The following is an 18,285-nucleotide window of genomic DNA, read 5'->3' on the forward strand; positions in this document are numbered from 1 at the left end:
TGGGATTAACTGAAGGGCAGAGAGATAAATGGCTTGGTGAGCCTCGTCTTTCTTGTCATTCACTCTTTGATCATCGGACCAGTGTGCGGCTGCCTTCCTTGTTCTGTGCCTCAATTTATAGGCTACACTACCTGTGGAACGCCTAGCCTGTGGACTGTGTCGCTGTAAGTTGAGGTCCCTTTAAGACATCTCTGGAGCTGGGGACTGGCGCTTGGTGACCTGGCTGGCAGTTGGTGACCTGCCTTGTGATTGGCTGCTGTGCTGACATAGCCTAGCTCTCTCTATAAATAGAGGGACATCTGGCAGCAGACTAGACTTGAAGGACTGCTAGTCTCCCAACTTTCTCTCACTGACGTGAGTTGACTGAGCCATTTGTAGTGCTTTATAATTTAACTGTTTATTTCTTGTATTATATATTTATCTGTATATGATTTAACAGTTCATTTCTCGTTATATATCTCATTATCTTTATAAATAAATATATTAAATTATCAGCAATTTGGTTTTATCTCTCTAGAGAACCCTGCCTAATACAAAGATATGACAAAATAATAATAATTTATAAATTATCAAGGTTCATGAGGGAAGGGGGTTCCGGGGAGAGGGGAAAAATGAGCTGATACCAAGGGCTGACGTAGAAAGCAAATGTTTTGAGAATGATGAGGGCAACAGATGTACAAATGTGCTTGACACAATGGATGAATATATGAATTGTGATAAGAGTTGTACAAGCCCCTAATAAAATGATTTAAATTAAAAAAAGAAAAACATTCCAGCCCAGTCCAGATCAAGTCCATAAGTCCGATATTAGCCCATATGTGCAATTCCAATCTGTAAGTTTTTCTTCAGACTCACGAAACACATGCAATGATGCCAAATACAAGAAGATCACAGGCCAGTGGGTGCAAAGTCTTGTGGATCCAGTGGTGGTAAACTCATCAGCGGGTTTCCACAAGGCTCCTTCAGCACCAGGGCTCTAGTGTAACGCCATGTGTCTTGTCAACAGGTATGTCTCGCAGGGAGTGTGTGAGTGTCCCGCCTCCAGTGAGCTATTTATCTCCTTAGTGTCTCCAAGTGAGGTCATCAAGCTGCTACCTCATCGACAGGCTAAACTCCACCCCTTCACTCCTAAGTCTCAAATAACATCAGATTTTGCAACTACCACATGATGTTGCCATTTGGTTTTTCGTGTGCTGTGTTGTTTTTTCAGCAGTTTTTTTGGAGAATATGTTCAACAACATTTACACCAATTCAGTAGTCTTTCCATGTCCCATTCAGTGACATTTTGTACATTCTGTGAGTTGTGTGCCGTTTTTACCCTCCATTTCTGAGTTGTTCCTTCCTCGACAGCATCAGTTCACTGCCCCAACCCCCCTCCCCAAGAGTCCAGCTAGTCTAAGTTGCTGTGATCAACTTGGTCCATACAGAGAGTTCTTTAAAAAGCCTAATGCTCAAGGCAAATACTCTATTCGTTTGTAGTATGAGGTGGGGGTGCCAGCCCCTCATCACTTAATTATGGACTCAGTAAGCACAAATGTACGGTTGAGATATATAAATATTATATTAAAGTTATCAAGTGCATGAGAGATAGAAGAGAGTCAAATAATGGAGTCAGACACATTACATGGTAGCATTGCTCACCTCAACCCCCTTGGTGGTCCATGTGGAGAGAGGAGGAAGGGAAAGAGGACAAGGGGAAAGGGAAACGGGAGGAGAGGGAGCCGAGGAGAGGTCAAGGGAGGACCTGAGGGGGCGAGCCAGGAGAGAGTCTCTCTATTGCTAACCCAGGCCTATATACCTTTGGGGGCGTGCAAGCCCACTAATTACAGGTAAAGACATACGTCATAGGAAGGGGTTACACTATAGGTTATACAGTAATGGAAGGGGGTGGTCTAGGGGCATACACACAATAGGAAGAGGAGGGATTGGGGGTATACATGTGACAAGATGGGCGGATCCCAGATTTAGGATGGCAGTTTAACTTTGACCTGTTCTCTGGCTCTCCATAGGAACCATGATCAGTAGGGTGTGAATTCCACCTACAGGAACCAAATCAATGACTGCAGGCCTGTCCATTGTCCTTAACAGCAGGGAGCGGGGGCCACCCTCAGGGAGGATGCCTGCTAGCATCTGACCCCCCCCCCCCCCACATTAGTTAAGTGAAACTATTGTTTGGTTTTTAACATCGGGATATTTTTGATTTAAAGTTTAAAGATGATCATAGGACATAGTTTCATGGCTTCATCCAGGGAAGACCCCCCAGTCTTTCTTCATTATGTATGATGTGGACTGTTGTGTTTTCGTACATACTGTCGGGTTTCATATATGGTCTTTCAGAATCATATTATAGAATTTCTCTTCCATTCCAATCTTACTTAGGGTTGGATTTTACCAAGTGGGGTTTATGAACCCATGGAAGTGACCATGTGGTTGTTTTCCATTGTTGTGTTGCTATGGTGCATTATGTCCAATGATTTCCTAATGTTGATCCTTGCCTGCATTCCTGGAATAAACCCACGGAAGGGTTTGGTTTTGTTTGTTTTTTCAGTGTGCCTCCTTTAGTGTTGTTAGATTCTGTTCACTAGTATTTTGCTGAGAATTTTGGCAAGTATATTTATACTAGGGGCATTCTGGTGGCACTGTGATTAAAGCACTCGACTGCTACCAGAAGTCAACAGTTTGAACCCCCAGGTGCTTCGTGGGGAAAAGATGTGGTCATTGTTTTCTGTAAAGGTTTACATCTTTGGGTTTCCGTCTCTGGGCCAGTTCTCTTCTGTCTCATACGGTCGCTGAAAGTTAGAAATGACTGGACGACAACAGATTTTGGTTTGGGGTTATTCATAAGAGACATTGTTTTTGTATATGCTTCCTAGGATGATTTAAGTAGTATTCTTTCCCAACTTTTGGGAGATTTTGAACACATTGGGGTCAATTCTTCTATAAATGTTTGATAGGATTTCCCAAGTAAGATTTTTTTATTGGGAGGTTTTTAATTCACTGATTTGAACTCTTCCCTTGGTATGGATCTGTTAGGCTTTCTCTTTTCCTCTTGAGTCCGTTTGGGTGGGTTGTGTACATCTAAGAAATGTTACCCTTGCATTTAGAGTATCTAATTTGTTTTCATAAAATTGTTCATACTCTGTCATAATTATCTTTGTTTCTCTTGGGTCATTTGTGTTGTTACCTCTTTTATTTTTGTTGTTTTGCTATTTGCATATTTTCTCTTTGGTATTGTGATAAAACTGAAAACTCACTGCCAAGCTAGTTGATGCAGACTCACAGCGACCCTCTAGCCCAGGGTAGAACTGGTCCTGTGAGTTTCCAGGATGGAAACTCTGTGTAGGAGCACAAAGCCCCCTCTTTCTCCTGAGGGACAGCCCAGTGGTTTCAAACTGCTAGACTTTGCATTAGCAGTCCAGTGTGTAACCTCTGTACCCCCAGAGCGCCTGTAGTGTTGTGATGGTTTTGTCGATTTTCAAAGAACCACTTTCTGGTTTTATTGATTCTGTTTTTTTCTCCTATTTCTGCTCTGGTTGAGCTTTGTTACTTTCTTTCTTACTGGATTAGACTTAGTTGGCTGTTCTCATTCTAGTTCCTGGAGTTGTCAGTGTAGGCTGTTGATTTGAGCCTTTTCTTTAATCGTTTGGCATTTATTGCTGTAAGTTTCCCCTGAGTACTGCCTTTACCCATCCCATAAGTTTTGGAAAGTTGGACTTTCACTTTCATTTGACTCCAGGAAATTTGTGAATTGTCCTTGTTTTGCTTACTTTCTGTATGTTTCTACATTTTCTAGGTTTGGTTTTGTTTTTCTGTTATTGATTTTTAGTTTCATATGGTCGATGAAAATACTTGGTATGATTTCAAGCTTTTAATTTTTCTCCAGCAGTTTTATTGGCACATAATTTATATATCATACAATCCAATAGTTAAGTCATTCAGTCATATCAAGGAGAATTGTACAGTCATCACCACATCAATTTTAGAGGAACCCCCCCCCCCCAAAGTTAAGTTGCCTTTAAAATGAGTTGTGCAGTCACACTCCATTCTAGTGCTTCCTTCATTATTTACTCCTGAAACCCCCTTTCCCACCCTACCACTCACCACCCACCTCTGGTTTCCCTATGGCCCCTTTTATCAGTTATTATCATTATGCATCCACTACTCCTGTGCTTCACAGCTGGGAGACCCAACAGAATACAATAACAACCAAGCATGCTAAGGTGATAGGGTTAAATACATAATAGTATACTGAGTTAGTTTATTGTGCCAGCCTGGCCAATAAACACATGTGGGGTTAATTGAAGGGCAGAGTGATAAATGGCTCGGTGAGCCTCGCCTTTCGAGTTCTTGGGTCTCTTGCTTTGTGATGGTCGCACCAGGGTGCAGCTGCCTTAGCAGTTCCCTGCTTTAGCTTGCAAGGCTGACTTCCTGCAAGACATCCCCAAGGAGAAGCCACATGGACCTGGGTGCTGGAGCAGCTATGTAGAGACCCCTGCCAGAGCTGAGATGCTTACACATTCACTGACTTGGCTTTCCTCCTGCAGTCGGCGTCATTGCGTCTGCTCTGTGAGATGGAGGAGGACTTTCTGGATTGGTGTCGACATGTGGGCTAATGGGTTAACGTTGGACTTGTGGGCTTGGGCAGCACTGGGTTGGGATATTTTCTTGATGCACAGTTAACCTTATATAAAACTCTTATACTGAGTCTCTGTGGATTTGTTTCTCTAAAGTACCCAGACTAACACATTTACAGACAAAAATACAAATAATGGGTAAGAAGGGAAAAAAAGACCCCCACCAACCTTCAAAAAGCCAAGGAAGAAATTTCTGCCGTGGAACCAGTAAGAGACACTTGCACCCAGGACAGATTCAGGTCATGTCTATAGGGTGGTCACCTGGCCGAGTGTTGAGTTTGATCCAGCATCATCAGGAATACAATGGTCTCTGCCTGATAGGAAGGCTGTTTGAGACTTGTGCCTGAGGCCAGAGCGGATCTGCCAGCAATCCACTCTGACCAGATATTCTGCAGATGGGTTTTGGGCTCCCACGGTCGCCTAGCCCTCCACAATTGGGTGTTCATAATTTTAGCTCTGATGATTTTCTCCTTACCATATTCTAATTTTATAATAATTGTCATCTCTGGATCACAGAAGCTGATGTGCTTCACACAAGTCCGAGTGAACTTAGTTGATGCCTTGCTTAGATGGCTCCTTGTTTTTAGTACAAGCCTTTAAGACCCCAGACACTATTCCAATTGATAGCCGGGCACCATCTGCCTTCTTCACCGCACTTTGCTTTAGCACCCGTAATTTCAGACTTTTTAAATGTGCATTCACTTGCTTTGTGATCTAACATGTTTTCTGACCTGGAGAGTGATCAGTACGCATTAGAGTAGAACACATATAGTGATGTTTTAGGGTAGAGGAGCTCTTTATATATTGCAACATTTTGCCCCTTTTTCTATATGTAATATTTTCTGTTTGTTGGTATTTCAGTTAAATTTGTAAGATACCTTTTTTAGCTTCTATCCTTAGTATCCCTTTTAACTCTTAAGATTGCATATTTACTAATACTTTATACCTTTTTCTATTTGTATAAGACAATGCTGACTATTCAGTGTTGAAAGAACTTTGTAACCTTTATTCAGTTATGTTTATATATTTACCAGTCATTGCTTCTGTGAGCCTAAAAAGAAAAAAAAAAGGGGTAGATGATTATCAATTTATGTAAAATCTTGGTAAATTTGAAGTAATTTCTTATCATAGTGACTTATTTGTTTTTCAGAAGTAGCTGTGCCTGAATTACTGTCTCTAAGAAAACACGCTAAAGAACTGGTGGATGAAAACAATGGCTTGAAAATGACTGTCCATCATTTGAATGTGGAACTGAGTAGATACCAAACTAAATTCAGGCCTTTATCCAAAGATGAGGTAATGTTTCCAATTGAGAAAAGTCTCACGTTCATGTTTTTCTGGTCTTGACAGTCTCACAGGTTCTTATTTGCATAATTTAATATTAAAAAGATGCATCCAAAGCGAGGCGTTCCTCCGGCCCTCCTGGTTCCCTCCCTTCCATCACAAAGGTTGGCCATGACGGTGCTTGGCAGGGTGTTGGCATGATCCAGAAGTAAAAGAGCGACTGTGCTCCCCATGGATACAGTTCTGAGTTGTCAGAAACACAGGCCCTGGAAAGCAAGCGAGCAGGCTCTTACTTTAAGACAACAGATGAAATTTTCCAATTCAACACACTTTTCTTTTTTAAGAATCATTTTATTGGGGGCTCGTACACCTCGTATCACAATACATACATACATTCATTGTGTCAAGTACATTTGTACATTTGTTGCCATCATCATTTTCAAAGCATTTTCTTTCTACTTGAGCCCTTGGTATCAGCTCCTCATTTTTTCTCCCCTCCCCCCCTTTCTCCATCATGAACCCTTGATAATATATAAATTGTTATTGTTTTCAACAAACTTACTGAATAAGCCACTAAGTGAGATGCTAAATTGGTTCCTGTAGCTGCTGTCACCATCAAGGTGGTGGCCTAAAGCAGCAGAAATGTGTTTTGTGGTGGTGTGGAGGCCAGCAGGGGTCTGGCAGGCCCGGGCTCCCATGGAGGCTCTGGAGGAGAACCCGTCCTTGGTCTTCTAGTTCTGGTGATGCAAGCATTGCTTGGCTTGTGGCTGCACGGCTCTCATTTGCCGCTATCTTCATTATACCTTCTCATATTTTGTCTTCTCCTGGCCATCATGGGGATACTTGTTATTAGATTTAAGGTTCACCCACGTAACTCATTTTGTGGTCATTAACTTAAGGTCTCCCAAGACCTTTTTTTTTTTTCCAAATAAAATTACAGCTCAAGATTCCAGGGATTAGGATACGGGCAGATCTTTGGTTGGGCCACCATTGTTGGGTGTCAGGAGTAATTGATGAGCCAGGTCAGGTCCTTGCTTCTTGAGAGCACATGTATGTAAGGGACATGTGTGTCTACAGCTCAGACTCTAGCTCTGGCGGGGTGAGGGCAAGCGTATCGGATTAGGGTCTCATGTAGCGTCTCGGAGTTAGCAGGGAGCCACATCTTCTGATTGAATGGCAGCTTTTTTTTTCTTTTTTACTGTTTGGTCATAGCACTTTCTTTTTGAAGTAAAACTTAGTTTTAACTTTTTCTTATCAATAGCTTTGAGATATAATTCACAGACTGTAAAATTTACCGCTTTAAGATAAACTGTTTCACTGGTTTCTAATGTATTTACAGACGTATGAAACCATAACCATAATCAACTTTAAGCCTTTTCCTCACCTCAGCAAGAAAGCTTCTGAGCAATGACTTCCCACATGCTGCTCCCTTAGCCCCTGAAACATCAAACTTATTTTCTGCCTCTGTGAATTTGCCTGTTCTGACTTTCTGTATAATTGAAATCATACAATAAGTGTTCTTTTATGATTGACATCTTACACTTAATATAATGGTAACTTTTTTCTAGCAGAAAAAAATGTTTAATTTCAGTTCCTGGGGCCACATAATACAAAACATGCTTCCTCATTCTCTGGTAGATGCCGATTATTTTTGCTGATGGGAAAGTTACCACTGAATGTGGGTGGGTTAGGCCAGGTTGACTAGAGAAACAAATCCAGGGACACTCATGTATGTGTACGAAAGAGCTTTCTATCAAGAAGTAACTTTTATCAAGCAAACATCCCAGCCCAGTCTAGATCAAGTCTGTAAGTCTGATACTAGTCCATAAATCCCTCTTCAGACTCAGGCAGTCACAGCAACGGTGCAGGATGCAGCGTCTTGTGAAGCCAAGGGCGGTGGGCACACCTCCAGGCTCTGGTCACCATCAGGGTCAGCCAGTAGGAAAGAGAAGGCAGAGAGAGGGGAGGAGGTCCCCAGGGCCCTCCTTATGAGAAGGTCACACCCACAAGGAGGCACCATCAGGCTGCAACCTGATTGACAGGTTGAATACCAGCCCTACACTTCTACGTATCTTCAAACTGACATGAAATTATGTAACTACCACAGTGGGTGAAGTGACATAGCTTAACCAAAGTAAACAATCTCATGAAGATATACATAAGAGAAAGGACCTTTTGATAAAAGCTTGGGCAAAAATAATTTTACAATATCAAAAATCACAAAAAATATGTGTGTAGGTATAAATGTCTGTCAGTTTGTCTATATGTATATATGTACAAGGGAGCGCTAGGAAGTTTGTGAAAAATTTCCATTGTCTTTTGGCCCCAGTTCTCCACAAACTTTCTGAAGCCTCCTCTGTAGATATGTGTCTGGACGGGCATATTTACAGGAGTGTGTGTGTGTGTGTGTGTGTGTGTGTGTGTGTGTGTGTGCAAGCACATAAGGGAGTACTGTTAAGATTCCCCTAGTTAAAACTTGGGATTGGTATTTGGGGTTTGAAGATTTAGGACCACACAAAGTTTATGACTCTGTCCTGGTTTGATAAGTAATATCTGGGGTCTTACAAGTTTGTGAGGATTCCTGTCAGGTACAGTGATTGGTCTTATCTTGGTCTGGAGCCAAAGAGAAAGAAGGAAACCCAAGACTCTGAGGAGAAACTCATCGATAGGATGAACTGACTACACAAACCTTGGCCTCTTTTACCCAGACTAGAAGAACTAGGTGATGCCCAGCTAGCACTAGCAATCATCCCTTTGAATGCAGTAGATGGGTTGGGTCTTGATAGAATGGGATGAACAGCTGGAGCAGAATTCAAATTATTAAAAACACAGGCTTACCAGATCAGTTTCTATTGGAGGACCCCTGGGCCTATTGCCCTGAGGTACTCTTAAACAATCTTCTCAGGTCACCTAAGGATAACAGATGTACTTATGAAATAAAGAATATGACCCACGAGTACTGTGCATAAAAAATGTGAAACCTAAGGGACAAAAATTAAAGCAAAGATGGGCAAGTATGGGGCAGGGAACAGGATGTGGACACAGAACACCCTGGCCAGAGCGTGAGCATGGTGGTACAGTGCAAAGAAGAGCAACGCTTGAATGGGCGCCTGTTCTGAAGGGGCGGTGGGCAGTCAGGCCCCGGGACACACTCCCCCAGTGTGCACGCCATTCCAGCCAGTGCAGGTGCCACGTTCTCCACCTGTCATCCTGGTCACTTGAGCCAGACGTGATCACGCCCTCTTTTCAACAGTGATCGGCTTTGGTTTGTAAAGGCAGGTCTAGTATTCTACCCTGAACTATGGCTCTGTACTACGTGAACTTGTGTCAGAAGAAACACCTCGTTTTTAGGTCCCCAAATCTCTGGAAATAGGGATTGTGCGGTAATGTCTACAATGGCTTAATGCATTCTCAATATTGACTAAATAATGAGTGATCAGGTGAAGTCACTAGAAAGTTACATCAGGGTCATTGCCTCTGTTCTGATGTAATAGCTACTACCAGGGTTGTCAACAACGAGCAAACAGGACAGAATAAATACAGAAGTCAACTGCTTAAATAAGTGTCAGGCAGAAGGCAGCAGTCTACATTCACTCCCTGGGAGACATTACGACTACAATCCTGATGGAGCTATGCTAATGCAGCCAAAGCCCTGGAGCTGGAGGAGCTCCATGGAGACCCACGCCAGCTCTGAGATGCTTCTACCACCACTGGATCCACAAAACTTTCCACCCACTGGCCTGTGATCTTCCTGCATTCGGCATCATTGTATGTGTCTTGTGAGTTTGAAGAGGAATTTATAGATTGGTTTCGGATATATGGACTAATATCGGACTTATGGACTTGATCTGGACTGGGCTGGGATGTTTTCTCAATATTCAATTGCTCTTGTATATAAAGTTCTTTCTTATACACATATGAGTGTCTCTGGATTTGTTTCTCTTGTCTACCCAGACTAACAGACCAGGGCTCCTTGACCCACCATAAACCAGGTCAAAAACAAGCCTCAAAAGCTTCCAGCCAATCCATAAGTTATTTAACAGCCTGCAAAGAGAGAGAGAGAGAGAAATCAGCACTTCGTAAAGGATGCTGATAACAATTCAGACATGTAACATGCAAAAGCCCAGCATCAAATCCAAAAGTATCTGTTCCAGGTGAAAGGAGATGAAAGAGACTTGACTACCACATGCAACATGTGAGTCTAGGGTGGATACAAAATTGGAAAAATTTAAATATAATGTCAAGACAAAAAAAAGTATTTTTATCAGAGTTGCTTTCTTAATTTTCACAGTCATACTGTGGTTAAGTAAAAAGAATGTTAGTCCCCTTTTTGGAAGTATATACTGAAATATGTAAGAGAAAAGAGATAGCATACCTGAAAATCATTCTCAAATATTTCAGGAAAAGATTTCTCATACAAACTATATAATACATACAAAGAGACTTTAAAAAGTCCATGAAAGAATGGTATTGAAAGAACATGGACTTTTTCTAGGACCTATTTGTACCCCCTTGTCTATACATATAGATACATAGATATACTTCACTGATAGCTCATCTACATTAAGAACAACTAAGGGTTAACATTTGTGATAGTGTGATAAGTTTATCGTGCCAACTCGGCCTCCATAAGAACATGCGGATGGAGTTGAATCAGGTCACAGGTTGATTGGAGGGCGACCAAGATAAACAAAGATGGCTGGCATCCAGTGTCTCCCTTCCCAGTGATCTGGCCAGTGTGCAGCTGCTTGAGCTAGTGTGCTGCGTTACTGTTGGCCAAGTCAACCTGTGGATCTTGTTACTAGAGCTTGAGACTCCTTCGAGATCAGCTTCGCCAAGCTGCTGGTGTGAACATTGCCTAAACTTGAGGCTGGTGGATCCTGTCACCCTGTATCCCTTGAGTTCGAGATCCCATCGGGGACCTGCTCCCATACTGCCGACTTATTTACCCACCCTGCTGTCTGAACCTGCGGGCAGTCTGCCGTCTGCCTGAGGGAAGGCTCCACTGTCTGCGGATCAGCAGCCCTCATGAGTTGAAGGACTTTCAGTATATTAACTGTTCCACCAAAGTGAGTTGAACAGCCCTCTGTCCTGCTGTGTGGACTAATTAGCTTTTGTATTACTTCTCGCTGTATCAACCTATCCTCTTATATATAATCGTAAGTGTCCTGGTTTTATTTCTCTAGAGAACCCTGCCTAACACATTTCAGAGCATGTGTACTTTAATTTGCCTTATTTGTTTTGCTCTTAGAGTTTAAACACTGAAGGCCTCCCATCAAAGGGCCCCGCACCACCCTGGTTGGTAAGTGAACAGTTTAATTCCAGCACCCTGTTTTCTGGGTTGTATTTGACTGACTATTCAAAACCACTCGAAACTAGAGTTATATCTGTAGCCTTTTATTTTTAATCTGTGGCCTTTTAAAAGTTGCTGAGTGTATTTACATGTTAGGGTATATGAGTCCTCTTCTTGCTCCATCTTCTTCAGGTGGATGTAAAGTACCTGTCGCCGTTGCTGCTGGCTTATGAAGACAGGCTGAAAGCGCAGGATGAGCTCACTGCCCGCCTCCAGGTAAGTTGCCACGTGTCTTTGACAAAGTTTATTAAACGTGTTTCAGACTCTGAAGAAATAGTTTGGTGGTGGGTATGCCCAACATATGAGAGTAAGTGAAAAATATCACAATAAATCATATAAACCTTTATTAAGCAAACATATCGGAATGTGAACCTGTCGTTCCTTGAAACACCCTCGATGTGGGTCTCCACACTCCTGTAGGCAGTGCTCCGTCTCGGTGACCTTTCACAGGGAATTCTGTGTTCTGCGATTGACAAGTCCAAACGGTGGTTTGGGCATCTGTCAAATCACATTCTGTTTAAGCGGAGGTTTTTGGTTTTGTGTTTTGAGAAAAAGAACTGCGAGACTTTTTGAGTGGATGGATGTCCCAGTGAAGTTCTCTCTTGGAGAGGGAGCGCTGTCACGATGGAAAACATTCTTCAATGTGACTCTCAGGGTCCCTTCTCCAATGCACTTTTCCATTTTCTTAGTATGGCCGCGTAAGAGGCCCCTGTGACTTCCTGTTTCCTTCAGAAATCCGTCACAATGACTCCTTTATAGAATCCCCCAAACCAGTCACCATCGCCCTCTGAGTTGCCCTCTGCCTTGAACTTATTAACAGCCCAGCAGAATTCTTCTGAAGCCACTGTTGGGATTGGACTTTTTATTATTATTATTTTTTGATCATTTTATTGGGGGATCTTAAAGCTCTTATAACAATCCATACATCTAGTATGTCAAGTACATTTGTACATATGTTGCCATCATCCTTTTCAAGACGTTTTCTTTATACTTGAACCCTTGTATCAACTCCTTATTTTTTTTCCTCCCTCCTCCACCCTCCCACCCTCATGAACCCTTGATAAATTATAAATTATTATTATTTTCATATATTCCACTGACCGATGTCTCCCTTCGCCCATGTTTCTATTGTTTGTCACCCTGGGGGGAAGGGGTTATACGTCAGTCATTGTGATCGGTTCCCCCTTTTGCCCCCCAACCTTCCCCCTACCCTCCTGGTATCGCTACTCCATTATTGTTGCTGGGGGGTTATCTGTCCTGGCTTCTGTGTTTCAAGAGCTCTTATCTGTACCAGCGGCGTATATGCTCTGGTCTTCAGATTTATAAGGTGGAATTGGGGTCATGATAGTGGGGGTGGGGAAGCATTAAAGAACTAGAAGAATGCTCTATGTTTTGTCAGTGCTATACTGCACCCTGGCTGGCTCTTTTCTTCCTTGTGACCCTTCTGTGAAGGGATGTCCAATTGTCTACAGATAGGCTTTGGGTCTTCTGATGCCTGATCCTATCAACACTTCATGATCACACAGGCTGGTGTGCCTCTTTCATGTGGGCTTTGTTGCTTCTCAGCTAGGTGGCCGCTTGTTTTTCTTCAAGCTCTTAAGACCCCAGATACTATATCTTTTGATAGTCGGGCACCATCAGCTTTCTTCACCACTTTTGCATATGCATTGATCACATCAGGAAGGTGAGCATCAGAGAATGCCAGGTTGTTAGAACAAAGTGTTCTTGCATTGAGGGAGGACTTGAGTAGAGGCCTTATTGAGCCATTGTTTTTTTTCCTTTTCTTTTCTTTTTTTTAAACATTTTAGTAGGGGCTCATACAACTGTTATCGCAATCCATACACACATGGACATTTGTACTCGTTTCTCAAAACATTTTCTCTCCACTTAAACCCCTGACATTAGGTCCTCATTTTTCCCCTCCCTCCCCGCTCCCCACTCCCTCATGAGCCCTTGATAGTTTATAAATGGGTATTTTGTCATATCTTGCCCTGTCCTACGTCTCCCTTCACCCACTTTTCGGTTGTCTGTCCCCCAGGGAGGAGGTCACACACAGTTCCATGTAATTGGTTCCCTCTTTCCTACCCGTTCTCCCTTTACCCTCCCTGTTTTGCCATTCACACCACTGGTCCTCTAGGGCTCATCTGTCCTGGATTCCCTGTATTTTCAGTTCCTATCTGTACCAGTGTACCTCCTCTGGTCTAGCCAGGCTTGCAAGATTGAATTCGAGTCATGGTAGTGGGAGAGGGGAGGAAACATTTAGGAACTAGAGGAAAGTTGTATTTCTCATCATTGTTACATCGCACCCTGACTGGCTCATCTCCTCCCCGAGACCCCTCTGCAAGGGGATCCCCAGTGGCCTACTAATGGGCTTTGGATCTCCACTCCGCACTCCCCTCATCATTCACTATGGTAAGATTTTTTGTTCTGATGATGCCTTACACCTGATCCCTTCGACACCTCGTGGTTGCATAGGCTGGTGTGCTTCTTCCATGTGGGCTTTGTTGCTTCTGAGCTTGATGGCTGCTTTTTTGAAAGCACCCTCACAAGACCACTGAGACAACTTGCTGCAGCTCTCCATTGATCTCCGAGACAGGTTTAAATACATCTTGTCGGGAATAAACTTGCGCATTGATGAACTGGAACCACCGTAGCAATGCTTTTTGATTTAGCCTCATAAAATATATGTCCAATGTCCAAATGTTTGTGTTAAAGAAAGAAGAGAAAGGAGAGCCACCGGCAAGGCAGGCAGGCAGAAAAGGGAGAGGAGGAGAGCTTACCTGGCTGTGTTGCTTTCAGTTAAACATAAATGTCTGATAACTGGGTAAAGAACATTGAGGTGCATAGGTTTGGATTCGTGGCAGGTCCGATCCCATGGGCCTTTCACAGTGTCCCATGCTAAAGCAAATGGTCACCCCAAACCATTGCCTGGCTTTATCCAGTGGGCTTAAGACACTGAAGCGTGTTGCACAGTGAAAGAAAAGAAAGAACATTGAGAAGTATTCCAGAAAAGTCATCTAAGAGTCTCACTGGAGGCCAGCGCAAGGCACTGGAAGTAGCCAGAGGCTGGCTGAGGGAAGTCTGGGGCCTAACAGCACCCAGCAGAAACACCTCTTAGCAACGGGGCCCTGGCATGGAGCCCTGCGCTGGGCTATTGGCTGGCAGTGCCGTGTTGACTGATGGCTTGCCACCCTAGTTCTCCACCACCAAAAGGGCTTTATTTATTGTTATTTCTTTTCCCCGGCCCCAAGGAGAATCTTTAATTAAAGATGGTGTCTCTTACTTTTGTCTTAAATACCAACGGGAAAATTAGTGTCTATAGTCATCTCTGCTGCTTTCCTCGGACTACTTTTTTTGTTGACATTGACACATTTATTGTTTTACTGTCATATTGGCATAAAATTCAGTTCAAAAGTTCATTTACATCAAAACAAGTTGTACAATCAGACTTAGAACATTTTCTTCATTCTTCTTTTAAAATCATTTTATTGGGGGCTCGTACAACTCTTTTCACAACCCATACATCCATCCATTGTGTCAAGCACATTTGTACATTCATTGCCCTCATCATTCTCAGAACATTTGCTCTCCACTTGAGCCCCCAGCATCAGCTCCTCATTTTTTCCCCTCCCTTCCCATTCCCCCATCCCTCATAAACCCTTGATAATGTATAAATAATTATTATTTTGTCATATCTTACACTGTCCGATGTCTCCCTTCACCAACTTTTCTGTTCTCCATCTCCCAGGCAGGAGGTTATATGTAGATCCTTATAATCTGTTCCCCCTTTCTCCCTCACCTTTCCTCTACCCTCCCCACTGGTCTTGAAGGGATCATTTATCCTGGATTCCCTGTGTTCCCAGTTTTTTTCTGTACCAGTGTACATCCTCTGGTCTAGCCAGATTTGTATGGTAGAATTGGGATCATGATAGTGGGTGGGGAGGAAGCATTTAGGAGCTAGAAGAAAGTTGTGTTTCATTGTTGCTACACTGTGCCCTGACTGGCTCGTCTCCTCCCTGTGCTCGATCCTTCTGTAAGGGGGTGTCCAGTTGCCTGCAGATGGGCTTTGAGTCTCCACTCTGCACTCCCTGCCTCATTCACAATAATATGATTTTTTTTGTTCTTTGATGCCTGATACCCGATCCCTTCAAAACCTTGTGGTCACACAGGCTGGTGTGCTTCTTCCCTGTGGGCTTTGTTGCTTCTGAGCTAGATGGCTGCTTGTTTACCCTCTGACTACTTTTTAAAAATAGTTTTATTGGCATGTACTTTATCATACAAGTTAACCATTCAGTCATATTTTTAAAATGTGCATTTATGACCATAATCAATTTCAGAACATTTTTTCCTCATACTCGTTGCTAGCTTTCCTACTTATTTTGAGGGAGAACCATGAGAATTGGCTTAATGGCAGTGAGTGAGTGAGTGAGTCAGTGAGTGAGTGAGTGAGTGAGTGAGTGAATGAGTAAGAGAGAGAGAGAGAGAGGATATAACAGAAATAGGAACTAAAAACTTGGGCTTCTCTGCGAGGAGACCTGGTGAGTAGTGGTTACGAGTTGGGCTATGACCCGCAAGGTTAACAGATTGGAAACACCGGCTGCTCCTCTGGAGAAAGACGGGGCTTTGATCTCCCATAAAGAGTTACAGCCTCAGAAACCCGCAGGGGCAGTTCTGCTCTGTCCTATTGGGTCACTAGAGTTGGCAATGACTGTGGCAGTGAGTTTGGGTTTGGTTTGGGGGCTCTTCAGTCCCATGTTGTTGGTGTTGTCACGGCCTCTTACCTGTCTTCTAACTAGGCACAAGCTCCCTGAGGGCAGGCACATCTTGATGGTACCTATAGCTTCAGGCTGCTGTTAAGTGATGTTTTGTTAAATGTTGTTAGTGTTTGATCTGTGTCATAATGGCAGTAGTAGAACTGACACAGTGTAGGCGTGTGTTACACTCTGTGTACATATTTTCAGGAGGAAATGAAGATATTTCGGATGCGAGTTCAAGAAGTGGTGAAAGAGAATGAAGAATTGCACCAAGTGATAAATAAGAGTAGTCCGGTTACCAGTAAGGAATGGCAAGTGCTGTTGTGTTTTTGGTATTTTGCTCATTAAAAAAAGATAAAGAAGAATAAAGTTTATTAAGTAATCATACACTTTGTTTTTAACTAAAGTATTTTAAGTGAGAGTTTGTAAGACATACATGCACTAAAATCCTAGTAAATTATTTTTAACTTGTACTTGAAAGGTCACTTTAAAGATTCTCGTTTCTTAAACCTGCAGCTTCTCTGCCTTCTCAGGTGGCATTTTTCTGTTTGTTTTCTGAAAATTATCCAAAACTCCCCCCCAAAAAGGAAGAAGAGGGAGGAAAGGCCCTACTTTCCAATCCACCTTCCTGCAGTGTCCCCGAAGCCTGTGTGTACTGGGGGTGACATCTGCCCTCTCTGCTCCAGCTCCCTGGCCTGTGTGTCATTTGGAGGGGCAGGTGGCCTGCACAGTGGACGGTTCCTGGCTGGCCTCCCTGAGGCCACAGGCTGGCTTCTGCAGCCCCACTTCACAGGCCACTGCCAGCCCATGAGACTGCTAGCACTGGTGCTGCCCACAAGCCTCCTGACCACCTGGCCCTGGCCAGATGTGTAGCTGCCAGACCTGTTCTCGGCACTCAGGAGCACTGACTTCACAGTTTACTACAAAGTGTCCTCCTCCTTCCATGTCTCCATGAACTTCTCTTGGTGACCTCTAAACTCTGCATTTCTTTTCCTGCCTGACCAGTTGGGTGACCTTGGACTTGATGGAATGTGATATAAAATGGGAGGGAGGGAGGGAGGGAAAGGAGGAACGAGGAACACTGGCAGAGGGGAGGGGACGGAATCTAAACTGTAAAGTAGATCAAATCCGGGCTGCCCTGGGTGGGGTAGGGGTGAGGAGGCCAGTCTGGGCACAGAGAAGGCAGCTTCCAGGCCTCTGGGAGCAAGTGAAGGGACCGCTGTAGCTTGGCTCCTGACATCTTTTTCATCTACTCCTTGTGCCTTGCATTCTTAGCTGCATGGTCAAACCGGAGTTGGCTGGTTTACATTGTGTTGGGGCGGTTAATGTTTGGACTGATGTCACTTGAGCGCATTGGAGACGATGGTTGTGCAGGTCGAGCGGCGGGGTTTCCTTAGCATCCGCTGTGAGCAACAGGTTTGTTCATGGTGAGCTCAGCCAAGGATGGTAATAACTGCTTTTCAGCAGTTATGCTGCTAATGACAAGTAGATCTTTTAAAATTACAATGAGAACTTTTTCAAGTTTTTAAAACAATACTTCAGGAAACCCAGTGGGTGGAGGGGATTGGAAGTATATATCGATGAAACAAGATTGGCCACTGGATAATTGTTTAAACTGAGTGTTGTGTTTTGGTTTTTTTTATCCAGTCTGCCTGCTATGGTGTACATTAGAAATTTCACATCTTAAAAATATATTGAAATAATTCATAACTCAGCCTTCATAACTAGCTTTTCCTTCAATTTAATGTAAATTAGCAAAAGTTGCTTATATAAATAATATATCCAACGGAGACATGTCCCACTACTCATTACTTGCAAGGTATTAACTGCTATCCTTTAGGCTCCTGAGTGTTTCTTTAATCAATCAGAATTGCAATAACTTACCTTTATGAATGAATTGTAGGCATCAGCTTCAGACTCAGGCAGAACTGGTTTTAGAGGAAAACAAGTTGTTGATGGAGCAGCTGGAGATTCAGCAGCAGAAAGCCCAGGCCGCCAGCCAGGAGCATCTGCAGGAAGGTGAGAGCTCTCCCCACGGAGTGACTGCAGTGCAGGGGGGTGACTGCCACTGGGGCATGCCGTCTCACACAGGGCCTTCCTCTTCTCTGCGCCTCTGGTCCCCAGCATGGGCTCTTCTCCAGGGACTGCTCCCTCCTCGTAACATGCCCAAAGCACATGACACGAAGTCTGCCCTCCTCCTTTCTTCTTTTTTTTTTTTTTATTTCCAAGATGTATTTATTGGATTATGTAAACAATGAAA

The 18,285-nt window shown here is 43.4% G+C and overlaps 1 protein-coding gene and 1 non-coding gene across 2 annotated transcripts in view; both read left to right on the plus strand.

Annotated features, from left to right (window-relative positions):
• The window catches only part of CEP89 (centrosomal protein 89), an 83,116-nt gene that overhangs the window by 32,804 nt on the left and 32,027 nt on the right, over positions 1-18,285 (plus strand). The window contains 5 exon segments of the mRNA XM_045293871.1: positions 5,785-5,930; positions 11,170-11,220; positions 11,404-11,487; positions 16,233-16,336; positions 17,929-18,044. Coding sequence (XP_045149806.1) covers positions 5,785-5,930; positions 11,170-11,220; positions 11,404-11,487; positions 16,233-16,336; positions 17,929-18,044 — 501 coding nt within the window.
• LOC115870746 lies at positions 14,113-14,246 on the plus strand. Its single transcript, XR_004046879.1, has one exon. It is a non-coding gene; the product is annotated as a small nucleolar RNA SNORA42/SNORA80 family (small nucleolar RNA).

Source organism: Echinops telfairi, unplaced genomic scaffold (assembly GCF_000313985.2).
Source record: "Echinops telfairi isolate 266 unplaced genomic scaffold, ASM31398v2 ScPeMD7_2291;HRSCAF=2852, whole genome shotgun sequence".
Taxonomy (NCBI): domain Eukaryota; kingdom Metazoa; phylum Chordata; class Mammalia; order Afrosoricida; family Tenrecidae; genus Echinops; species Echinops telfairi.